General features: G+C 28.3%; 1 protein-coding gene across 1 annotated transcript; it reads left to right on the forward strand.

The window, feature by feature from the left end:
* LOC107445713 (uncharacterized) lies at positions 1-27,680 on the forward strand. The gene is made up of 2 exons (XM_087155206.1): positions 1-204; positions 26,908-27,680. The coding sequence occupies exon 2, from the start codon at positions 26,918-26,920 to the stop codon at positions 27,359-27,361; it is 444 nt and encodes a 147-aa protein (XP_087011332.1). The 5' UTR covers positions 1-204; positions 26,908-26,917; the 3' UTR covers positions 27,362-27,680.
* The last annotated feature ends 261 nt before the right edge of the window (positions 27,681-27,941 follow it).

Here is a 27,941-nt window from a genome sequence, read left to right on the forward strand (position 1 = left end):
GTCACAAAATATTTTTTTGCTCTTCTCTGTGGCGCGAAACTGAGAGACTCTTGAATTTTCACTGAAGCAAAGCGCGTTGATGTATTGAAAGGTAATGAATTGGTGATAGAATATGGGATGTTCGTGTTTAATGGAAAAGAAAAGTGAATTACTTAATCTGTTTGATAAAGTTGGATTATAATGTTTTACTGACCATTATTACCGGTAAGTAAATGAAATGATGTTTTATTTTATTTTTCTTTATGATACCGTGATTGTTTTTATCAATATAAATTAATGAGTTGTAAAAAATTATTTATTTAAAAAACATTGGAACATAAAATTAATTATGTTATGAAATGTAGTATCATTAATTTTTTTAATTTTAAATAGTTAATTATTTAACTATTTTTAGAATCATCTCAGAGCAAATTTTTGTGTTTTTATAATTTGATATATCCATTGAAATTTCCCTCATTTTTAAAAAAATATAATATTTTCGGTAAATTGAAAAGCGTAATATATTTTTTATGAACTTTTTTTTAGCTTCAATATTCTTTATATTATATATATCGCCTAAAAAAATTCATTACAAAAAAGTACAAGACTTGAACGGATTTTTTTTTCATGTTCATTAGGTAAAAATAATCACTTATCATCAAAAAGATTAATCACAACTGTTTATTTACATAACCTATTAAACGCAAGTTCTTTTTTACACATTGCAAAAATTCCGGATCAAATTCCGGTAAAAAGTACCGGCACTTAGGTGCCCAGTATTCTTTACCGTAAAATCCATTTTTACCAGAAAATGTAACAGAATAAAAAATTCTGATATATCGTAATTTTTACAGCAATAATTACGGTAAAATCATTCTAAAAAATAATAGTATAAAAATTAAGGCATAATATTTTACTGTAAAAATGGATTTTACGGTAAAATGTTTTTCACAGATGATGCAATCGAAGTGCCGGTACTTAATGCAGTAATTAGATCCGGAAATTTTTACAGTGCAGGGTTATGTAATTTTATTTTATTCAGAGGTTTCCGAACTAGTTATGCCCTTGGGGTCGCGACTTCTTCATAAAAGCTCCATAAAGCTTTAATTCTTATTGCATATTCAACACTTTAAGGAAGAGGATGATATTTATAGAGAGTAGCACTGATTGGAAAAGTTCAGAAACCACTGCTTTAACTGAATACAGAACACTGATACCGAAATTATTCCTGAAGAATATTCATTTTAAGTACACAATACACTCTTCCATGTCGAAAAAATTAAATTCAGATCTACCTTTTTAACTTTGTGTTTTTTTTTCTTGGAAAACACGGTGGAAACTTTAAAGTTTATTTATCTAAAAAAATTTTGTGGAAATCAACTTCTTTAAAATCCTTTTAAAAATTTCAAAAGTCATACAAAAGTCATTTTCAAAAATACAAAAAATCTTTTAAAAAGTATGGATTTTGTTTTTATATGTTTTCCAAGAAAACTCACATTTAAGGTCCTCTGATCATATTTTATTAAAATTTAATTTCTGTAGATTTCACCAAAATGTTTAAAAAGATATATAAATGAATGTTTTTTGCAGCTAAACTGAGAAAAAAAGAACGGTCAAAACTACCAGAATACGGTAGTATTAACCGTGTTTCTGGCTCTATGAGAACGCCAAAAAGGCTGATAATTTTTACCGAAGTGCTTTAGTGATGATTTCGTTAAAACAAAATATGGTTTTATAATATGCGATAAAGTTTGGCAAATATGGTGAAATTTGGGAATTTAATCATGATACCTTAGAGCAAGGCATAATACCATTTGTGCATTTTATTTACTTTTCAGTTTTTTATTTTTTACTGAATGTGTGGTGGTAATGCGAGTTATAATTTCGGAAACCAGAATTTTTGGAAAACCTTTGCCATATGAATAGAAAATATACCAAATGAATGGTTTAAATACCGTATATTATGGTTTTATTAACCAAAATTAAGTTCTTGTTTTTTTTAAAAATAAATGAAAAACAGAAATGCCATTACCACAGAGTAGGGTAATTTTACCAGATTTTTTTCTTCGTGTTCTATTCAAAATTTCGGAGTGCCTTGTGTATAATTTGGTACAAATTTGTAGAACCTCAGTAAAGTGTTTAGTTGAATCTTTATTATAGATATATTATATCCATATCATCTTAAAAATGAGAATTGCCCGATATTATGGCGTGCTAAAGAGAAGTAGGGTTTAATTTAACTCATTATTAAGTTAACGAATTTGCACGATATCATGGAACTTATTTATTTGTGAGAATGTTTTTAAAGTTTAAGTTAACGATAAAGTTAAATAAAGTTAAATAAAGTTAAAGTTAAGTTACTATAAAGTTAAGTCACGATAAAGTTAAGATAAGACTTTCCTTAAATATGAGGTTTATTAGACCAGTTCCTTCAAACACTAATACTAAGAATTCGATTTCTTAATATTTTTCATGGAAATTTTCTTCGTCAAGAATGTCATGTCTTGCTTTATGTAGATTTATAACGACTTCATTTGATGACTCATTCCTTTGCGGGTCGTAAATTATTATTTAATCGAGAAAAAAACAAAAACGAAGTCTCAGTCGGACAAATTACAGTTAAGGCTACATGGAGAAAAAATTTCTGGTAAAATTATAGTACTGTATGATAATTACATATCTGGTAAAAGAAAACTCCTAATTTTGGTTAATAAAACCAAAATGTACGATATTGAAACCATTCATTTAATTCATTCTGATAATTTTTCTGTTCACGTGGAAACAGCTTACAGGAAGGAATTATAAATCTTATAACCCCACGTTTAGTAACAAATACAAAACTGAAAAGTAAATTTAACCGAAACGATGTTTTTCTGCCATGCTCTTAGGTATCATGATAAAGTAACCACATTTACCAAATTTTATCACAAATTATAAAATCATATTTCATTGTTAATTTTACCAAAATCATTATCCAAGTGCCTCGGTAAAATATACCGTGCTTTCTGGTCTTCCCATAGAGCCACAACACGATAAATTTGACCATATTCTGGCATTTTTTGGCAAATGCTTTTTTTTCCCCCAGGGCCGAAAAGTTCTAAAATTTGATCAACATTATATTTCCCTTCTGTATTCAAACTGTTCTGTTTCAGTACATAAAACACAAAAGAATCTTTCACGGATTACTAAGCACGAGTATATGCTTTTAAGGGAAATGTTTCACCTTTTTCACTGCTCATGCATATTAGAATAAATTAATTGTTTAAATAATATATCGACTATTTCGATATTATTTTTCATTTGTTTTGAAAAATATTGTCAGTAAACAGTAATCATCAGTTTTTTACTGAAAATTAAACGAAGAAAAGTACAATTAGTAACTATTATATTCGCTAAGAGATAAATGGAAAGAATAAGAAAGTACTAATATTTGCTACAACTTAATTTCGGAATCTGTTCATATTTACTACTAAAATTTATATAAAACTTAATAATAATTCATTTTTGATTGATGAAAAAGTTTCTTCCGAATCAAAAATGTGCTTATAGAGGCGTAAATTACGCAAAATTAAAAACCTAGTTTACATATTGAGAGGAAGGGAGCCTTCACTAGCGGAAAAACATATTTGATATAATTTAGAAAGTCAATTGCAAATTTAATTTGGTAGGAGCCAAAACGAAATAATTTGCCAAGGTTCATCTCCTTTAGAAGTAAATAAGGAAAAAAAAGTTAACCTTATATTTTAAGCAAAAGAGCTTGCAATAAGTTTAATTGTTTAGTTTTTTAATCTTAATATTTTTAAAATTTTAATCAGTTTTTAATTTTATACACAGTTTGTATAATTTAAAAATCTCTCTTTGACCCTTTCATGTATACGAACATTTTCATTAGCAACTGTGACCTGAAACAGAGCATTTCTAAGTTAAAAGATGTGCAGTAAGAGTTCGCTAAAAGGACAATACACAATAATCAATGAAATTGCCTTTATAGATAGCTTGTCTTTATAAGCAAATACACATATTTAATTTTAAAATAGTAGAATAAATAACTAAAAAAACAGTAAGTACAATAGCTTATGACGCTATTGGAAGCGCTAAATGTTGAATTCAATAGTAAACTGTCAAGTGGTCAAAAAGCGGAAAAAAGAGGGTATGGTAGATATTTGATCAATAAAAATGCGTAATGTTGTGAAGCGCGCGGAATGTTTTTCAAAAACATTTCAAAAGTTTCCTTTTGGGAGGAGGAAGATAATTTAACTCATGATCACCCACCAGGAATTAAGTTAAATGATATATGTTTTGCACTTTTCTACATTAATACCAGAAAAAAAATAAAAATGCCTATCATTTAACCCTTTTCCGCATAGTATTTCTAACTTATACGGCATAAATATATCATATATAATATATTTATATAATAAATATGTTATATATAATATATAACGAGTTATTTTTAATTCGCTATAAACATACAAACTTTGTATTTTTAATGCTAGCATTTTGATGGGGACTTGGAAAATTGTCAATTTTTCTTCCTCTGTAGCTCTATAGACTGTTGCACGTCAACCCAAACCAAAATTTTTGATGGTTTTCCATTGATGGACCAACATAATCTTGATGGCAGCCATCAATAATTCCATCATGAAGCATTATATTTTTGATTGTGACCAACACAAGTAACCATAACCTCAATGTAGGAATTCGGGCTGATTTATGATGGTCCATCATAGGAATAGCAACTTGTTTTGATGGTTTGTTCCTGTTGAACCATCGGAAATTTCCTCATAGTTTCTTAGAAATCAAATGTCGGAACGATTATGAGCCACCATTACTCCATTGTAGGAATTCTGACTGATTTGCGATAGGCCAACATAAAAAAAAGCTAAATTGTTTTGATGGTATATTCCTGCAGAACCAACAATAATTATTATTAAGCCATCGTGGAAATGCATTGTTGCACCATTATGAGCCATCATGAATTTCCCTCATAGTATATTAGAAATCAAATGTTAGAATGATCATGAGACCCCATCTCTACAATGTAGAAATTCGGACTGAAATATGATGATCCAACATAAAAATTAAAAAAAATTGTTTTGATGGTTTATTCCTGAGAATCAACAATTCCCCTTGAACCATCATGGAAATGTATAGTTGGAACCATCATGGATTGTTGGTCCATAAGAGTCAAACTTCTCTTGATGGTTAACCATCATAGTATTTTCCATCGTGGAATGAGGGAAGTTTGGTGGCATATCAAAACCCATGAACACATAATGGAAAATGCTGGATGATGGTGATCATAAAATGATGTTGGACCATCATGAATCACACTGAAACCAACATAAACCATCAAAGTTTTTTGATGGGATCATCAAGAATTTTGACTTTGGGAAGACTGTCTCCAAAAGTTTCTTCCATCGGGAATTATCCACTACCATAGTTCTCCGTAGTTTTTAAAAACGCAGGACGTTTCGAAACAAATAGTTTAACAAGCTAAAGGCACTTATGAGAAATCTTTTAAAAAACGTGCCTTATATGAAATACTTAACTAATAAGATAACGGGAGATACCCAGCTGAGCAGGAAGATATAACAGTTAACAATCCTTATTTACCAAAAAATAAACATGTCAATTTCAAAGTTGTAGTTATACATTGATAAAAAAAAAGTATGCTCAGAACTACCAGAATGTGGTAAAATTTACAATAGTTCTGGTTCTATGGGAACGCCAAAAAGTTCAGTACATTTTATCAATGCGCTTTAGTAATGATTTTGGTAAAATTAACAATAAAAAATTGATAAAAATGCTTAAGTAACAAATTGGTAAAAAAAATTATAATTTGCGATAAAATTTGGTAAATGTGGTAAAATATGGTAATTTTTATCATGATACGTTACAGCATGGCATAAAAACCATTTATATTATTAAATTTACTTTTCAATTTTGTATTTTTTAAGACTTGCATGGAAATAGGAACTATAATTTTGTAAACCAGAATTTCTGGTAAAATTGTTACAACAGAAACGGAAAAATTACCAAATGAATGATTTAAATACTGTATATTTTGGTTTGTTTAACCAGAATTATGGCTTTTTCCCCCCAGAAATGTCAATATACTACAGTAATTTTACCAGAATTATTTTCTCAGCGTAGAATAGCATATTTATTTATTATTTAACTCTGAAAAGTTTTCATAAAATCTGCTTCTCTTACATTGATAGCAAAAAATTGATGTTATTGTATAATGACGACATTATTGAGTATCGATAATAATTATGTTTAAATATTTTCTTGAGAATATTTGATATGTTTTAAGTTATCTATAGAAAGTAATTCAATTCTTTTCTGAAGAATATTTTTCAGGACAACACGTGTTCGAAATCACTGTTTATGTTTCGAAAAATATCTAAAAATAAGTAAATTTCATTCACTTTCATAAAACAACATCTATCAATTCTGACAATATTAATCGATCGTTCGAAAGTAACAAGAAGCGTGACGCATATGTCACTCCTTTTCTTTCTCACCTCATATTCATATGATATATTATGTTTTAATGACGGTCAAAAAATATTTTTTCCTAAAGAAATAACTTAGATGTAATTTGCTTTTATACATAATGAAAATCTACGAATATTATTCAATTTATTTAAAGTTCACTTGTCAGTAATTAAAGAAATCGGTTTATTAGTTAGGAAATTTATGATTTTAAAAAATAATTGTTCAACAACAATGCAGCGCAAGCTAATCTTACTTTGAATTTATAAAACAATTCATAAGTTTAATTCTTTAATTTTATATGTAAATTACACTAGGAATAAAATATTTTTTGTTTTCCATTGCATGAGATTTTTTAACAGATCTTAAACACTTTTGTATAGCTGGTTATCTTCAGTTATATTAAATGACATTTTTAGTTTATGTTTTGTCGAAATGTACAAGTTTTACTCTTTCATCGAGATGGACGAGATAACTCGTCTTTCAGGAATATTCGCTGTGCTCGATTGTTGTCTTAGTGAATATAGTTATTGATTGCTATTGATTTTTATTTTTTAAAGTAAAATTAGCAAGTTTTAAAGAAATTTGAGTTTTGTTTCAATTTTAGTGCTGCGGGGAATTCTAAGCACACAGGGTGAGACAAAGGCGTGTCATTGCTGCAATAAAAGTGTTAAAAGCATTATATAAAACAGAAAGTTGCATAAATGCTGCGACAAACTTCAAAGGGAGTTAGGACACATCATCAGGAATAAAATTGCATAGGAATTCATGACCAGAAATGTCGTCACACGCCACCCTGGGTGCTTCCCAATTATGAATTGTTTCTTCGTGTGCTTTTGATCTGGTCATCATAAGGAAGTGTTCTTAACCGCGCATGACGACATTTGTGGAAATTATTTCCTATTATTCATCCTGAAGATGTGCCTTAACTCCCATTGTAGCTTGTCACAACATTTATGAGCCCACCTGCTGCTAAACTTGCACATTTCGACAAAAAATAGACTAAAAATGTAATTAAAAATCTGCTCTTTTATGAGAAAAACTAATTTCAGGTTTGAAATAACCACACCCAAATCAGGCAAGATCAAGTATTTGTATAAATGCAGCAAAACATTTGTTCCCCAGTGTTATCATTCTTTCTAAGAGGAGACGGGTACAACTTAACTTTTAAATTCTACATGACTTAACAAAATACGGTCTTCAGTTCTAGATTAAAAAATTTTAAAAAAGAAAAGAATAAAGCTTATCATCAAAAGATTTTGACCTATTTTTCTAGTAGAGCTTTTTGATACTTTTAACTGAGTTAATTTCGGTTACAATTTTTAATTCAATATTTAAATTAAGCTCTATTTATGGATCTATTTATTATTATCAATATTTAAATTGAACTTTATTTGTATTGAACTTTATTTATATTAACTCTATTTACATTATTATACATTTCTACTCTTTTTTACTTGTTTTCATTTGCTTAACGATGGTGCATATTTAGTTAAATGTAGTGGTAAGTTAACATAAATTGATATTGAAGTCATATCACAAATGAAAATCAAACTTAAATGGTTATGAAATTCCCTTAAGCACTAATACTACTTTACCCCATATTAATTAAATTGCTATAATATATTGTTCAGATAGCATGAACATAAACTAGCAATTAAAAAAAAAGTCTTGCATGCTTTGATCAATGAATAAAACTACCCTCATAACCATAATCAAGAAAAACTGATTCACTAAAATATAGGAGATGTATAACAATATCAAACTGTAGAAACGAAAAGAAAACTACTTTTTTTTCTTACTGAAAAATTAACATTAGGACAATTTTGTATTAGTTTATCTGACTTACCAAATTGTATCTTATATTAAGAAACCTTATTTTATTGTTAAATTTACCCAAATCATAACCAAAATGCTTTGGTAAGAAATACCGAACTTTTTGGTGTTCCAATAGAGTTATAAACATGGTAAATTTTACCATATTCTGGTAATTTCGACCATACTTTTTCTCTGTGATATTCTAAATAGCCGTTTTCAGCGAAACTTAAGGTGAAGTCTAAAAATTCGTTGTGTCAAGTTTTTACACATATTTTACATTGACACAGGTAAAGAAATATCGTTAATTTTAAAAGCATTTTCTCAAAACAGTGTTCATGTAATATCTGTTTAATTAACATTTGTTTAATTCCGTTTGAAATTCTCAAGGAATTAAATTGAGATTTTTTTTTAAAGTTTGTATTTATCAATTAGAAAAACTATAAAGCAATTATAAAAATCCTACTTGTAATGGCACCCAAATTAAATAAACCATTGTTTCTATAAGTAAGAGAAAACGCGATTTAATGTTCACACAGAGGAAAAAATTCTGATAAAATTACCGTACTGTATAGTAAAAACTATTCCGGTAGAAAAAAGCAGACCCACAATTCCTGTAATAAACGATATTTAAAAAATTCATTTGGTAATTTTTCTATTTCTATGGTAACGGTTTACCGGAAATTCTAATTTTCAAAATTGTAGACCTTATTAACACACATTTAACAACGAATAGAAAACTGAAAAGTAAATTTAACCGAGTAAATGGTTTTATGCTTTGCTATGCAGTGTTTCCCAAACTTATGACTTTTGTGTACCCTTTCTAAATTTTTCGTAACGCTGTGTACCACTAATTAAAACATGAATGTATTTTTTACTATAAAAAATTGCACAAAAGTTAAAAATCACAACTGGCTGTTGACACTACTAATTATTAACTGTTAACTATGCTAAAAATAGCCAATAGAAAAATACGTAGTCATAAATTTTCATGGCTAGCTTTGTTTTTAAAAAAAGAAAAATTTTCATTTGTTGTAAGATATTTCGCATAAGAAACGTACCCCCGCTAAACTATTCCCGTACCCCTGGGGATACGCGTACCACACTTTGGGAAACACTGCTCTAATAAATCATGATAAAATTACCTAATTTTACCACATTTAACAAATTTTAGCACAAATCATAAAATAATATTTTATTGTTAATCATGCCAAAATCATTACCGAAGCACCTCAGTAAAAATAACTGGGCTTTTTGGAGCTGACATAAAACTAGAAACACGGTAAATTTTACCGTATTCCAGTATTTTTGACCATGCTTTTCTTTAGTATACAAAACTTTCCTGCATACTCATGTCAATGCAAAAAGCTGTGCATTTTTCTTATTTCAATTCATACTTTTAAAAAAATGCGCATAGTTTTAAATTATGCAAACATATGAAACCAGTTTTTAAAATTTCACTGTGGTTTTCCCAATTATAAAATAAGTATAGGACTGCTAAAAAATAGAAAAAAATTTTTTCAAAAGAAAGGGTCGAACTGGCTTTAAAACCAAATGTCTCACTCTACTCTCATAATAAATTGATAGCAGTTGCATAAATTAAAGCGAGCATATTTGAGCATGTATTAACATAACGAAGATAGATAATTATGTACAAATCCACAAACAAAACACAAATAATATGTATGAATTTAATTTCATGTTGGTCACGATTAGCTAACGATAATAGGGGCAATGAAAACTGTATTTTACATTTCTCGTGCCAAATATATTTATAAATTGTGAATTAAAGTAAATTATTTCAAAAAAACAGCTATAACGAAAAGCTAAGGCAACAAATGCAACAGTAAAATACTAGAAAAAGTGAATTATTCGTAAAATATAAAAACCAATAACATTAAAAATATTTAATGACATACAGTTCATCTCCAAGTTAATAAATTAATTTGGAAATTAGAGCTTTCTTAACATACAAGGCAGTCAAAAACTTGTATTTCATTTTTATGTATACTTTATTAATAGAAATTGAATCAACAGATGGATCAATATGTGAAACTCGTGCGATGTTGCTATCGTTTAATGACCACACTTTGGTAACAAAATATATCGTGCAAGCAATAAAAAGGTAAATTGAAAATCATATTTAGGTACCCATGGTAACTTTGATTTTTATTGAAAATATTAATAATTGTCTCTGTGAGTGAGTTTCGACTCGAATTACTAGATTCGTAAACTCATACTTATTTCAATGAGAAATTTAAAAGTTTGGCAGCATTTATCGATTACGCATTTCTTGCAAAAATAACATCCGTTACAACCATTAGCAGTAGGCTAGACACTTTATTGGTTCAAAAACTATGGAAACTAAAGAAAAAAAACGAAATTTTAGATGACTTTTTTGACTAACTAAATGACTGAATAAGGTTTGCTAGAAGGCTCAAATACTTAGTTTTGTTTTAAGATATTTTTTATAAAGACCTTTTATTTTTTTCTATCAAATATTTTTAGAATCAATAACCATTGTTTAAATCTATTAATTTTACTACAGAACTTTTATGCTTTATTTCTGTACCCTGTATTTGATAATTTCCTTCCAGAAATTTTTTTTGTACTGTTAATATATTTTATTTTAAACAATTACCCACATTAAATTCCATTTTATATTTATAAAATATATGCTATCATCTTTTTTTTTAAACTTAACATACCTAAATGTAAACTGATGTTCATCTCTTACTTAACCAAATCTGAAACATACTTTTTTTATAATTATTTTCAAAAATATTTCCCCATATTTAACCAATTTTATCATGGTATATTAAAAAAGCATTTTGTACAACAATAACATTTCAATAGAGTCCGTACAAGTTTTGTAATTCGGAATTTTTACAAAAATTTACTTTTAATGAAAAAGCGATGTAATTTCTGTATTTTGATTCAAATTTTTCAATTATTTATTCATCTATCTTTACATTGTTTCTGAATAATTTATGCAAAAGAGTTTTACTACAGTTTCAGACATCGTAGCTTTCAGAAAGAAAGAAAATATTTCTTGTTTTCTCTCATAGATGTGATAAAATGATTTATAAAGTTATTGTAACTAATGAATTCGTGAACTGAATATTAAAAGATAAAACATGAATTCAACAATTTTTATTCAGTAATTATTAATTTTAATAGAGTTTATTCATCTATCTCGATATTGTTTCTGAATAATTTATGCTGAAGAGTTTCACAATGACATCCGACATCATAGCTTTAATAAAGAAAAAAAATATTTCTTGCTTGCTCTTATAGTTGTGGTAAAATAATTTATAAAGTTATAAGCAATGAATTCGTAAATCCAGTGCTAAAAGATTAAACCTGTATTCAACAATTTTAATTTAGTAATTGTTAATTTTAACGGAGTTTGTTTATCTATTTCTATATTGTTTCTGAATAATTTATTCTGGAGAGTTTCACAATAATATTCAGCATCATAGCTTTCATTAAAGAAAAATTATTTATAGTTTGCTTCCATAGTTGTGGTCAAATAATTTATGAAGTTATCGTAACCGATGAACTCGTGAAACGAATACTAAGAAATAAAACATAAATCCAACATTTTTAAATCATAAAAAAATTTTAAATTCTATTGTAGAACAAATTATAATAAATCTTTTATGAAAGTGTTTTTCATTCACTTCATTGTAAAAATACTTCATTAAAGACATTCCTAAAAAAAATTCCTTTTTCCTCTTCATATTACTTCAAAACTAAGTTAGATCCTATTATAAATTGATAGTATATATGATTAAAACTAAAGTTATAGGCAAGAAAGTGAGATTTCTTCAAAGATAATAGGCTTAATGATAAAAACCGTAGTCTATGTATTTCATACTTTTAAGATAAGGTAATTGGAACATAAGCAATGCTCAAATAAGAGCAAAACGGATCAAAATTATGGTTTATGAGGCTGTTGATCAGCATTTTGAAGCAACAACTCTCACTCCCCTAAAGACATAGGCCTTAATGCTAAAAGATTGCCGATATGCAATTGCTCTTCACACAACATCCTACATCCCATAGATATTTGACAGAGTTCCTGTGACCCTGCCAACAAACAGACTGAACATCGATACCTCTTCAAAAATACCACTTATGGGATTTAAGAATATCGTATCTCAATAGAACTATATGGTCCGGTGTGTAGAAAAAGAAGATATTGAACAACTGATATGCCATTTAAAAGAAAAACACCTTTTGAGGAGAAAAATTTTATAAATTCGCATTAATAAATTTTAAATTACCATAGTTTTTTACTTTCAAGGCATTTTATATGATCAATTTGTGTGAATTGTAAAACCACTTTTATTAAACTCAAATTTTTTGGTTCCTATTTTAATTATTTAAATAAGGTTTAATTTGTTTAAGCAAGTGTTAGCAATATTTGGCTAATACTTGTTTAAACGTTTCTCCTATTGACCCATTATTGCCCAAATTCCTTTATTTGATACAAACATAATACATATGACATGCATACAAGCTATCAGGGATTATTTTTGGGATATTAAATTTTATTTGGCAAAAATATTTTTTTAATATTCTTTCTTTTAATATTTATCAATAGTAGTACGTATAAAATGTTTGATCACCAAAGTGCAGCTTTTTTAAATTTCGAACAATTTTTCTCTGCATAGAGAAGAAAAAATTATAATTTATTTAAATATTAATTAATCTACATTCAACTTTTATTTTTTCAGCTTTCAATGGTAGAGTGAGTTATAATGAAATAGCAACATAACAAAAACAAACAATTGAACAACGAAGAACCAAAAACAAAACATGTAAAACACATAAGAGAAGCATTCTACTTATGTTAATTAAAGTATTTGTGCGAATACTTTTCTTCTAAGAATCTAAAAAAATTTTTTTTTACTTCTTTTATTTTTTTATTTCTGCAGCTTGCATTGCTTTTGAAAATTTTACAAATTCTCCAGCTTGATGAATTGAAAAAGCGATAAAAGGGGGAATTAAGTAAGAAAAATTCTTAATGAATATTTTCTATTGGTTTTTAATTTTTTTACAGACCAGTACTCCTTGTTTTATAATAGTATTCAACGGTACACCATAGCTATTCTGCGTATTTTTGCTCTTATTATTACGATTCGTGAAATCAAATATTACTTGATGCGAAATGCATTGCAAAAAAAGAAGCATACATCAAAAGCAACAAAAATCTAAAGCAGTAAAAATCTAAAGCAGTAAAAATCTAAAAGTAGCAAAAATCTAAAGCTAACTCTACGAACTCCTCGTCAAGGTTATTTACCTATTTTTCATTATCATTTTCAATGAGTTTGAATGACTCCGTTTACCGTAAGAAATATTGAAAAAAAAAAAACGAATGAAAAGAAAGGGTATAAGTAATAGTATTCAACCGTACACCATAGCTATTCTACATATTTTTGCTCTTATTACGATTCGTGAAATCAAATATTACTTGATGCGAAATGCATCGCAAAAAAGAGGCATACATCCAAAGCAACAAAAATCTAAAGCAGTAAAAATCTAAAAGTAGCAGAAATCTAAAGCTAACTCTGCGAACTCCTCGTCAAGGTTATTTTCCAGTTTTTTATTATCATTTTCAATGAGTTTGAATGACTCCGTTTACCTTAAGAAATATTAAAAAAAAAAAATTAAAAGAAAGGGTATAAGTAATAGTACCTATTCAACCGTACACCATAGCTATTCTACATATTTTTGCTCTTATTATTACGATTCGTAATATCAAATATTATTTGATGCGAAATGCATCGCAAAAAAGAAGCATACATCCAAAGCAACAAAAATCTGAAGCGGTAAAAATCTAAAAGTAGCAAAAATCTAAAGCTAACTCTAAGAACTCTTCGTCAAGGTTATTTCCCTATTTTTCATTATCATTTTCAATGAGTTTGAATGACTCCGTTAACAGTAAGAAATATTGAAAAAAAAAACGAATAAAAAGAAAGGGTCGATAAAATCGGTTTTGGGACCTGCGTGTACTTCTATGTTTTTATTCCTTTTTTGTTGTTGATATTATTGTAAGAAACTTGCTCCATCGTTCAACTAAAGCGATGTATCTACAAGTTGCATCGAAAAATGTCAGCATCGCGTGCTCTATTCTTTTTTATAGGGTTGCCAGAAATAAATACAGTATCACACAGATTGTTGGTCCTTAGTTTGTAAGCATATCAGTCAAAAGAAACGAAGTACTTTTTTGTTAGTTGTCAACTCCATTTTCAGTCACTGAATGAAATAAGCGGTTTTGATCGATCATATTATTTGCTAATCTGCGAACTTTTCTCTTGGCTCTGAAGAGAAAATAAAATTATTTTGTAAGTGATTTTATCACGGTTAAACATTTATTTTTTCTAGTATTGATTTGCACTGGTTGTTGCTGAGATAATGCTGACCACAAAGACTGCTCTGTAATATCTCTAATTGATGAAAAGGGTAATTTAGAATGGATCGGAAAAATAACGAAAATTGCATAATTGAAAAACATTAACGCTTAAAAGTTGTGCACGTGCTTCATATTTAATAGACGTCTTGAGAGTTTTCAATTTTGTAAAAAAAGAAGAAAAACATTACGACGTTTAAAAAAACCACTAAATTTTTAAAATTTGTTAGATGAACACAAATTACTTCTAAAGTAAGAATTTTCTTTAAATTAGAATTTATTACTCTTCTAAAATTTCAGGCTTCGATTCGTCATTTTGAATTATAGTTATTTTTAAAATGCATTAGATTTAAATATTAGTTAGAAATCTTTTGAATTTGTTCTCTAGCTACCAAATGGCAAAACTCTTGAATATGTGTATAGTCTGAGGTTCCATTGCATATGGGTTCAAATTGAGATTCCTCAATTGTTTCATCATTCAAAAAATTTCGAAGATAGTGTCGATTTATACTTAACGTTGAAGGAGATGATGCGGAAAACGTGGCAAGCGCACTTATTACTTGGTTATAGAGTAATCAAACTATGTTCTTCCGTTTAAAAAAATTTGATTTATCGTAATTTTGAATTGCAGTTATTCTTAAACTGCATGAGATGTAAACATTAGTCAGAGATCTTTTGAATTTGTTCTCTAGCTAAAAAATGTCAAAATTTTTGAATGAATGTATCGACTGAAGCTTCGTCCCAATATGAGATTCCACAAATGTTTTGTCATACAAAAAGTTTTAAAGATAGTTTTTAATATACTTGACGTGAAAGGAGATGATGCGAGAAACGTGGCAAAGATACTTATTGCTTGGCTATAGAATAATCGAAATATATTGTTCCGTTTAAAAAAGTTGACTTAACATAAAAAAAGAGAAAAAATTATTATTCAATTAGTTATGTTTTGTTAGTTCAGTGGTCTTATAAAAACCAGAGAAATTTGATTAGCAAATATACTTACTTGTCATAAAGCAGACTTTAATAAATATGAAGCACATTAAGGTCAATCTTACTAAAATTTTCTTTTTATTGTAAATACCTCTTTTATCCATTCATTCCTTCAATTGTCTGTAGGTTAGTGTTGAGATCCAATATGTCAGGGCATTTTTAAAATGCTATTCTGAGTTCCTGCCACCTTTTCACTTACTTCATTAAATATTATTCTATAAAAAAATAAATTGCATTCTAAAAGAAAAATTTTAATCTAAAATGGATGGACAAAATTACCAGAATATGGTTAACTTTACCATATTTTTGGCTCAAAAGGAACACCATAAAGCTCGGTAATTTTTACCGAAGTGCTTTGGAAGTGATTTTGGTAAAATTAACAATAAAATATGGTTTTATAATATGTAATAAAATTTCGTAAATGTAGTATAATTTGGTAATTTTATCATGATATCTAAAAGCATAGTATAAAAACCATTTATTTAGTAAAATATACTTTTCAATTTTTTAATTTTGCTAAATGTGTGGTAATATGAATTATTATTATAAAAACCAAAATTTCCGGTTGACAGTTACCGTATGAACAGAAAAATTACTAAATGAATGATTTAAATACCTCATATTTTGGTTTTATTAACCAGAATTTTTTTTAATCAGAAATATCACAGCCATACAGTATGGTAATTTTTCCAAACATTTTTTCTCCTTGTAGATCAGTCTTAAAACATTATTTCAATAAATGATAATTATCTCAAATATCACAACTTATGGAAAATTAACCCTTTTTATGCCGTGTTTAAAAAAAAAAATCAAAAAAATATATATATACTTATCAACCTCTAATTTTCTAAAATAAACGATTTATTAGTATTAATAAACACTTATGTAAATATATTAATATCAATTGATGTTTTTTTCTTCGTGTGTTACGAGTATAAAATAATAAAAAGTAGTATTTAAATCTTTTTCTACAATGGAGTTTTTTTTAAAAAACAAATGAAAAACATACCACTTTAAAACTCGAACGACTAAAAATGTTCTATGAATTATATCAAAAAATAGCGATTAGAGTTTTTTATTACAAAGCGAAGTTGGGAAATAATTATTTCTTTAAGACTTGCATAAAGTTTGGTATTCTTTTATTTGCAACATACAGAAAATGATGATTCCCAATACTGCAAAAATTAAATTACCTTTCAAGTTCCTCAATTCAAAGTTTTTTCATATTTCACTTACACTGTTAGAAATTTATCGAAAAAAATGGTTAAATAACAATTTATTTCATTATTATTTTACCATATTCAAACAAAACAGTCAAATAATCATAAATAAGATGATAATCAAACTGCTAACTGTGAGAAAAACCGTTTATTAACTGCTTTCACCTAATTCGGTATAATAACTAGAATTTTATCGCACTAACTAAGCTCACCTAATGTAGTCGCTTAGTTCCTTGTAAATGCGTACGTATTATGGCCGAGAGGGCTAATCTGTCAGTCTCATGATCGACAGAACTGGAGATCGAGTTCCTGAGTTGACTCCGCAATTTTTCCTCCATTCCCTTTAACACATGAAGAGTTTCCAGTGTCTTGCAATCCCCAATTTGTCTCTTCCATTTTCCCATCCCATTACCCAACGAAAAGCCTAGTTCTCAAGTCCAGTTAAATTTCTTTTTTATAGTTTTGAAACTATGCTAGTTCTAAATGGGCAAAAAAGAAAAAAAGAAAGAAAAACGCATAGTTTATATTTATGGTTTTATATCTATACTAGTTGTAAACGGTTTCTAAACCGTAAAGGTCAAAAATGTTCTTTACCTTAAACTTTAAGGTCAGCAAAAGTTATACGGTAGATGGACAAACTGCTGCTGGTTATTATACTGTAAATTTAGAATGGAAATTCCAACAGTGTATTTTTATTTTCACATGGAGTTTCAGTTTTCTAATGAGATATTAAACTAAGAGCAAATAGTAAAAAGCCATTTTCTAACATTATCATTTTCGCTAAAATCTTGTTATACCTAAGTCGTTCTTCTGCAAAAGCAATTACAACTATTATATGACACTAGAACAATTCGAAATATTTTATTTTTTTTTGCAGCAAAAAAAAGTATTCCGTCCTGTATAAAAGACGTTACCAACACAACCAAGGATAAACTAAGAAAAGAAAAAGACATTTTTAGACTCTAAGTCAAGTAAAAAGAATTCCAGAAACTCGGTCAAGAATATGTGCACTGTTTTGGTATTCTGCGTGTGAAAACCAGCTGTTTTTTTCTTTTTCTTTCTTTAAATTCTTTTAGAGTACTTGTCCTTGAATACTACTAGGAAAAGTATTATTGATCTTAGACCGAAGATTATTCTTTTGTTATTTTTGATTAGATTAATGTGACAACAATCATTGAGAAAAATAAATTCTTTTTTAATAATTGTTGCAAGCCTATCCACTGCTATGATATTTTGAAAAGACATAGAACAATTTTGAAACAGATCAAAAATAAATAATGGTGGTAATATCCTTTATTTTATGCTAAACTTATACGCCTTTTAATTCGATTTAAAACTTTTTTATTAAAAAAAAATTTTTCTTTTAAATCTATCGAATAAAACTTTTTTGTTTAAAAATGATACAACCAACCTATTAGAATTTATTTCGCCCACTTTTTAAAATTTTTAGCAAAAATTGTTCTTTTTTCTGCTTAAAACGTGACATAGGGTGGAATTTATCATATAGAAATTTATTTCACTCAATTTATAACTTTTTGTGCAAAACTGTCTGGCAAATCAAACTTTTTTTTGTTAAAAAAGTGGTTTATGGTGCAAATGATCTTACAGAATTCCTTTCATGCCTTTTTCACAGTTCAAGCTAAAAACGCCAATTTTTTTGCTTAGAACATGATAACGGATGCGATTGATCCTATAGAAATTCATTTTACACATTTTCACTCTATTTAACTTATTCCAAAAATGCCAATCAAATAAAACTTTTTTGCTTAAAATTAGACTTTGCTTAACAATTGGCCATAAAGGAAATTATTAAAGGCAAAATAAGTGCTCTGATCATAAGTTTGAATTCAGTAATTAGTTTTCTTTGTAATTTAAAAAAAAATTTAAACTTTAATTTGCCTTAAAACTAAGATAACCTGGTTGTTAATGACGAAAGATTAATTATGATATGGGATATGTGAATACATTTAATGAAAAAGTTTCTATTTAAAGATATTAAATCCAATTACATAAAATCATATCCACTTACATAAAATCAGGTACGCGGGAAGAAAATAATATAGGTTTTATAAAACAGAAAGTTTAGCCACCTACATATACTTTGTCACAGATAACACTGACTGCAGCCTAGGCCACTATATTGCTAAGCTATAGTTAAGCTGTAAAAGGAAAAATCTCAAATGGCCACTTTACCTGCCCTTTATCTTTTCTTTAATTTATTTTTATTGTTACACATACACATGCAGGCTTGTATGTTCATTTTCATAGACGGCTTATATACCCTTGTCAAGCTGAAAATCAGACAGCGACACTTAGAAAAGGAAATCACAAAGTTGCGCGTCCAGGGTATATATATATATATATATATATATATATATATATATATATATATATATATATATATATATATATATATATATATATATATATATATATATATATATATATATATATATATATATATGTATATATATGTATATATATATATATATATATATATATATATATATATATATATATATGTATATATATATATATATATATATATATATATATATATATATATATATATATATATATATATATATATATATATATATATATATATATATATATATATATGTATATATATATATGTATATATATATATATATATATATATATATATATATATATATATATATATATATATATATATATATATATATATATATATATATATATATATATTTAAAATTGAATAAACAGTTTAAGTTAGTTTTTTTTAAATAATTTTTCATTTGATTTTATGACATCTAATTTTGAAATACAAAATATTATTGATGAATTGCGAGTTCACTTATATTTTTATTAACTCATTGTACTTCGTCACAGTCTAGTAAGTATAGCTTGAACTCATATCAGGAAAATAAGTGAATGGTTAATATTCATTTAATTATTTATTTATTCATTTCTTAAACATAGTTTTTCCTTCATTTAGAAACTATCTTCTTAGAAGATTACCATAACTACTATTTACGTGACTTGCAGTTAATAGTTATAATCAGCTTACCAGAAAATTAAAGTACAATTTTAGTTTCGTTGGAGTTAAAAATAGTGTTTTGGGAAGTACGTCATTTCAAAAGCTCATTTTATTTTATGGCTTGTCATAAATCGGAGTTGAACGAAGTTTACGTAATGCTGGTTTCATTAATATGCAATTCTTAAATGCAATAATTTTTTATCTAATCATTTTATAAATTTGTTATCATAATATTTTCATCAGTAACAGTCGAACAGTTAGCAATGAAGAGTCAAAAATTTCGGAACATTTAAAGCAATGATAATATTCAAATTTTCTTCGACCATATTATGGAGCTAAGTTAAGTCATAATTTAGAACTTCTTAAACTTAGTTGCACGATACTATGACTCAATTTAAACGGATACATAGTTCAATTTCACACTTTTTCATGGTTATAGCAAATTTGTCCGCTACCCTATTCTAATTTAAAGTATCGATATTATGGTTAAACATTTCTAAGAGTGTAACATAAGGTTTTGTAAATGTACACTGAGAAAAAAAACATGGTCAAAACTGCCAGAATATGATAAAATTTTTATGTTTCTGGCTATATGGGAACGCCAAAAATCTCGGTAATTTTCACCGAAGATCTTTGATAATGGTTTTGGCAAATAAAATAGGGTTTTATAATATGTGATAAAATTTGATAATTTGAGTAAAATTTGATAATTTTGTCATGATACTTAAGAGCATAGCATAAAAACCATTTATTCGGTTAAATTTACTTTTCCTAGATGTGTGGTAATAAAAATAATAATTTTGAAAATCAGAATTTTCGGTAAACCTGTTACCGTAAGAACGAAAAAATTATGAAATGAAGGGTTTAAATACCGTATATTTTGATTTTATTAACAGATTCAAATTTTTCTTCTTCTTTTTTTTACCAGAAAGGGCATTACAATACAGTACGGTAATTTCACCAGAATTTTTTTCTCCTTTATAAAGCAATAAAAATGATTATTATCAAAAAGTCGAATGAATTTAAAAATCAGGAATAAGGAATAAGGGAATACTGTCGTAGTATAACTGTACTAGGCTTGTAATATAAATCATTTAGAAAAATTCCACGAGGTCATATTTGTGGACTCTCATATTCTAGTTATTAGCGTTTATCAACATGAAATTGACTTACATATCCCCATGTTACATCTTTTCATGTTTTCATCTGCCTGAATTTCAGTTCTTATATGTTTGTTTAAATTGATTCCATATAATGGTGGTCGATATCATTATAAATCAGATTTATTAAATCAAATTTATAATATTGCAAAAGGTACAACTTTTTTACCATTTTACTCCTACCGGTGTGAGCATAAAGATGTGTTTTTGGAACTCTATGTTAGAATTTTCGTGGATTCTAATTGCATTACAATGGACAACAGCACTCGGCTATCATGTCAATGATTTAATGAAATGTGAAATTATTCATGGAATGGGTTGGCCAGCCAGATCGCCAGACCTAAGCAATCTAGAATAGTAGTTCCCAATGAAAGGTTACAGGTGAAATGAGGTCATCTGTTTACACTTAATATCTACTGTAGACCCCTTTGTATCATCAGGAAATAATGAATTAAGGTTATTCTTTCCTGATTGGTTTAGGTTATACTCCCTGATGAGAAGTTAAATTTAGTCCGAAACCCATTTAGTTTGTCTGTTGAAAAAGTTTTCGATGATATGCAAGAGAATATATTTCATATTTAATTGAATTCATATTCCTATTATATTCATTTCATATATGAATATATTTCATAGATTGAAATTAATTCCTGGGGGGGGGGGAGAAAGAAAAAAGATATTTGAAGAAAAAGCAGTCACAGTACTTTGGCCTTTAAGGTGCACGCCTTATTCATAGAAGTTTCGTTGTCACAGTCGTTTAAGGCATCGCTCACACCGAACTGTAGGTATAGAGTTCGATCCTGGTGGCCGACAAAGCAACCGGCAAGTATGCGTAGCAGGGAGCACGTTACATCTGTCGTGACTCTGAAAGTCCTCTCTTTGGCTGTGGCGTGAAATTTTGGAGAGAGGGTTACCATCTCAGGCGCTGTCCACGTCTTCTGAACAGAGTCAAAATTACATGTTATTCCTACAATGGCCATTAAAAGATAGAGTCCTAGAATTGGGACTAAGTGCTGGGTCATAACCTCTCATTGGTTGGGTGATGATAATGAAGTCACCCAACCAACCATACGTTGCTGAAAGAATTATTAGCACATTGTTTTCATTTGAGTCGATTAATCTTTGTAAATCAGGATTCTCAATTACGCTACAAATAAAAATAACAAAATAGACAAAAAAGTTGAAAGTGAGTGCGTATTCTTTTTTTTTTCATGCGCTACTTTGTGTACCTAAGAATTATCGAAGAAAAAACAATCTTAGATCTATTATTAAACATACAGTGAAAAATAATACACTGACTTTCTAGGTTAGGACAATTTTTTTTCTCCAATAATTGAAAACTGAAACATTACTAATTTATTTTGCTTAAATAATTATTTTGAAAACGAAACAAAAAAAAACTATGAAAACATTGGTATATTAAAAATTTCTAAGCTTTGGTAGTTTAATTTTTAAAACATGATAAGAAATCATCACAATCTCATTAAATTCAGTATATATGTTACTGTGAAACACCGAAATCGGTAACTGTCGTCATTCACCAGTGAATGTCAACAATCATATAGTCACCTTGGTAAATGTCAGAAATATATGCTAGTTCTTATCTGATATTTATTCGATATTTTAATATCCGATTAAGATATATTAGGAAATACTTCAGCGTTAAGAATACCATCCAGGTATGGGGATAATTACCGGTATTCTCTACCCTAATGTTCTTTTAAGATTAAAAATCTTTGCTCGGTATTCTCTACACTGATATTCAAAAAAAAAAATTAAGTGCCACTGCCCGGTATACATTTACAAAGCATTCCCCAAACTAATGTTTTTCCGAATATATCCTAATCAGATATTAAAATATCGAATAAATATTAAAATATCGAATAAATATTTATTAAAATATCAATGAATAAATTAATATCAAATCGGACATAACAACTTTTTCGAGCTTTCACTAAAGTGACTATATGGTTATTGACTTTCTCCAGATTTCGGTCTTTCATGTTGATGTAGAAATGTTTTCAGTTTTTGAAGGGGGGTAACGAGCGTCTAGAAATAATGCAAGAGGGTTAAATGGGTCATAATAGATTAAGAATCACTGATTTAAGTACGATTTTTAAATTGAATTCAAATTAATTATCTAAACACTTAAATAAATCATTTGCCATTTTAACTTTAATTTTGTGTAGTGGTGTAAACAATATTTTTTTACGTCATTGATGCAGAAACGCGCGCTACATTTTCGACGCGAAATGCTACAATTTCATGAGTGCCAGACCTTGTTTTTTTACGTGTACATCAACAAACTACAGGAGTGTAATGAAAAACGATCACTGGTTATTAAATTATTCGATATTTCCTAAATAAAAATACTCATTTTTATATTCAGTAATAGTGCCCCTTTTGTTCTATTCGCTCGAATTTACGATTGGTAACGATGAGTATTATTTTACGTAACACCCTCTTACACATAATGGGTCAGTGGCCTTATCTTTCCAACGTTTCCGTGATTAAGATCACGCAATTTTCGCGTAAAAACAGCCCGCGAATTCCCTTTTACTACCCCTTGAAACACTGCTCACTTCGTTCACACCAAAGTATAACGAATGCTTTGGATGCTTGAAAACCAACGAGTATCAATTTAAATTCTGATAACGACGCACAAAGAAAATCGATATCTTAGGTATATTTGCTAACTTATAAAGGTTAGCGAACTCTAAGAAATTCTTCAAGTGTTTTATTTGTTTTTACCAAATATTGTTTAGTAACATAAATTGATTGTAAATTGTTTTGAACTAATATAATTATTTTAATACTGTAGTAATAAATTACTTAAAAATATCACCATGGGAGAAAAATTAAAATTTTGAGTCTTAAGAAAATCTTTTTCAAAGATCTTATCTCCATTTTGTTTTGTTGTTTCAAGCCAAAATTTTCTCATTGGCATGTGTTTTTTCCATTTATGTAAACTGCTTACGTCTTATTTAAATCCGTAATTTTTTCGGGACTCTAATGTTTTCATGCATTTTTACTCACGCTATTTGTTTATAGTCTCCAATAGCAAACATTCAATTTAAGAAAGAATTAATCTTATATTAATATTTTAATTCGCTTTAGAAATGAAGACAATTCATAAAAAACAAGAAAAATAAACCTCCAAAAATGCAATAATATACGGAAAATATGCAATAACAATTGAAAGAATTACTTACTGTTTTTCTTTACCACAGAAAATTATGCTTCAAACTTTATATTCTTAAACTTTTCTTTCGAATTTATTCTATTGATAACCGCTTCCCGCACCTAACAATATGATTTTCAAACAAAGTTAGGCCATCAATTTTCAGATCTATTAACTCATGATAATATCACGCGAATCACAAACACATTTGATATGTTGCGAAGAAATCTTCACTTGATGTAATGAATCGGGGATGTGATGTCACAGGATTACTCGATTGTAAAGAAAGATTTTTTTTTTTTTTTAATGCTCCTCAATTCTAACGTACTTAATGTCTTCGACACCCTTAAACCTTGATCGTTTAGCAAATTTATCAGTTTAAAAAACAAAGAGTCTGTAAGAGATGGATAAATAATTGATCTTCGCAACTCCGAAACCCAATAATAAAAGGTTTGAAGACGATGAAGTCATTAACCTTTTGATGCAGATGGAACACATGTGTTCCTTTTATATATTATTTCTGAAGCTCTAATTACAAGTAAAAATACATTTTGATATTTTAAATTATGAAAAAACAGTCTAATTACTAAACTAAATTGTTAGATTATCGGAATTAAATTTGTGCTAAAATATAAAATACGAAAAAAGTAGTTTGAATTGTTTTTTTTTTCATTCACATTCAAAGATTTATCAATTTCGTATATTAAAGAAAATTTCAATGATAAATAAATGTTTTTGTTAGATATAAATAACTGCAAATGAATGTACATTTGAAAAATTATTGTTTGGAAGTGAGCAGTGTTTGAAAGATTTTGCCTTTAACGCAGAAAAAGGACAACAGCCTTTCATTTTATAACCATAAATTATTAAAATGCTAAATATAATGTTTTTCACGTATCTTGAATTAATTTAATATGAAATAATGAAAAAAGTATGAAAATTGTGTATAAAATTCTTAGTCAAAAGGTTAAATAAAAAAAACCTAATATCAAAGTTAAAGAACATTCCAAACGAGGGCTTTAAAAATTGTTTCTAAAACTTCCAAGTACAGAATAGTACATTGTGGCAGAAGAAGACTACTTCTAAGCATATTAAATTGGTTGGAAATTAAAGATAGATAGGAAAATCGAAGTAATTATATCGGTCTTAGAAATTAATAGTCGCACCTAGTACATTTGCTGCGTTTTACCTTTTTGATATTGCATTCTTCTTAAACCTTAGGTAGACACGTGAAGAATTCTTTCTTCCCCAGCGCCATTCAATTACAAAAATTTCATGGATATTAACTTCAACATTTAATTAAGTGTTGGGTCTCGATATAATTGCTTGATAGAAAAAATATTTAATGCATTAAACATAATTTCTACCAAAGTAATAGCAGAACAACTTTCAATCAAAAAATTCGATTTTTTACAACTAATATTTTTGATCTTCATGCTTCCAAATGCCTTCATAAGCAATGGTAAATAGTAAAGAGCAAACATTTACCATACCTAAAATATAATCATTTGGTGAAAATTTTTTGTAAGTTTTTTTATGGTCAAAAGCGAGCATGGATTTTTTAAAATGCGTGTATCTTATTTCAGGAAAATAATTCATTAATAGTTCGCCGAAAAAGAAATCTTACGATGAACTTAAGCGAAATTTTAAGTAGAATAATCAGATTTAAATAATTTTAACCCAATTTATATTAGCAAAGAAGTCATTAGAACTGATTACAAGATATTGTTCAGAAAATAATGCTTTTAAAATTTCTGGTCCAGACACATGAGAACGTCAATGGAATAAGCGCTGCATATAATGCCACTTTTATACATTTCAAGCTATATTTTTAGGAGGGAATAAGTTTTAGATGTTGATCGTAGTCGTCGATCGATGTAAAAACCTTCAATATTTCGAACTTGTCGCAGATTTCTTTTAACACTATTTCAACTAGGTGGTGTCAAAAAATACTTTTCAAATTTTAATAAATTATTTCATCTCAACTATTTTTTGACTTTTCGTACAATAGTTACTAAATTAAACCAGTAATTACATTCTCCATCAGCTCATACAGAATGTAAAAATGTGCATATCTTATAGCAACCTATTTCAATCATGTGGTCTTTTAACACCATAAAGAATTTCTTAACTGGTGTCCAGATATTTTTTTGTCGAAATAGGTATACAAAAAAACTCAGTATTACGTTATGATAGAAGATGCACACGAAGTTACATATATAGTAAGGGAAGATTAAAATAACATCCGCTGCAGACAAAAGTGATATCTCCCGAGTATTCTATTATTAGTTCAAGATTAAAGTTTTGTCTGTGTAGGGACCGAGGGTGTGCGGTATTGGTCCTCGTTAAACTGTTCTACAGTAAAGTGCTCGACTTCGCGTGCAAGTCGTCGGACTACTGAAGCGGGTGTGCCATCCCCTCAGCAGAGGATCGAATTGTGATGGCATGTCTTCGGATCATCCTCCGGGAAGTTTCCCAGGCAGTCGCCAATAGCACAATGCGCAGCTCCAGTGCGACGTAAATGAACTACAACAACGTTCCCAAACTTTTTTCCCTTCAAAATTAGTACAAATACGTTTGTATGTTATAGAGCTATATTAACTAATAACATTTGTAAATTTTAGGTAAGATCTGATGAGCGAACAGAGAGAACAATGGGCCTGGTATGCATCGTCCACTATTTGCCTCATTGGTGGTATGCTTCTGGGTACTGTAGGTGTCACAATGATAGTTATTGGTTTGCACACAACAGACAAACTAGAAGACAGAGTTTGGGAAGTCTCCTTGCTCATAGTTGGGTCAGCTTTCTTCATCATTCTACTTGGAGCTGTGGGATGCGCTTATTCGAGGAGCCGCGACATCATACGAAACAGAGAACAAAGTATTATTAAATGCATAGCATTTCACACCAGCATGGCCGAACTTCCGGAAGGCACAAGTGTGCCACCTTGTTGTTCTAACTCAGAAGCTGTGAAAATATGGACCACGATCAATCCTCATTCAAGAATGGCCTGGAATTCAGATATACCAGGCTCTTTGGAAGATGAAAAAGATAGCGACAAACCAACAAGTGCTTGAGGCTCAAAACAAGCGATTCATACTATGTTGTATTGCATTGTACAAATTGTAATTTATATTAACTGATTAAATGGGAAAGACGCTTTCATTTGCAAAGAAAAGTGACAATCAGAAACATGCCTTTCTCTATAAAAGTTTTGAATTTTAAATGTTTTCATACTTTCAAAATCGCTTTTACTACCTTCATGGAATGTTCTTAAGCGTATTGCTCCAAACATCATATTTTATTATTCAATCATTATTTGCAAAGGTTTGTTTCATACAAATTATGTGCTACGAAGCATTTTAATTTTCTTCTGAATAAAGAATTAAACTACTAGCAAACTGCATTTTTATTTTAAACTTTATGTAAATAAGATATTTATTTAAGTTTTAACCTTTAAAAATAATCTTATTTTACTCACTCTGTGTTTGTGTGAACTTGTGCATTTTAAATTTTTCCGTGCATCATACAAGATTGTATTTCATTTAGTAATTTAAAAGTAGGTTTGATTTGTGACATGATCAAAAAATTTAATGATGAGTTTAATAGCAAAAATGCTGAAAGGACTAAATTGAAACCAAACTTAATTCATAATAA

Source organism: Parasteatoda tepidariorum, chromosome 11 (genome assembly GCF_982258835.1).
Source record: "Parasteatoda tepidariorum strain Cologne lab strain chromosome 11, Ptep-v5.0, whole genome shotgun sequence".
In the NCBI taxonomy this organism is placed as follows: Eukaryota; Metazoa; Arthropoda; class Arachnida; order Araneae; family Theridiidae; genus Parasteatoda; species Parasteatoda tepidariorum.

What these genes read in the sequence shown, in the direction of transcription:
- LOC107445713 (XM_087155206.1), top strand. Translation starts at nt 26,918, where the DNA reads ATGAGCGAACAGAGAGAACAATGGGCCTGGTATGCATCGTCCACTATT.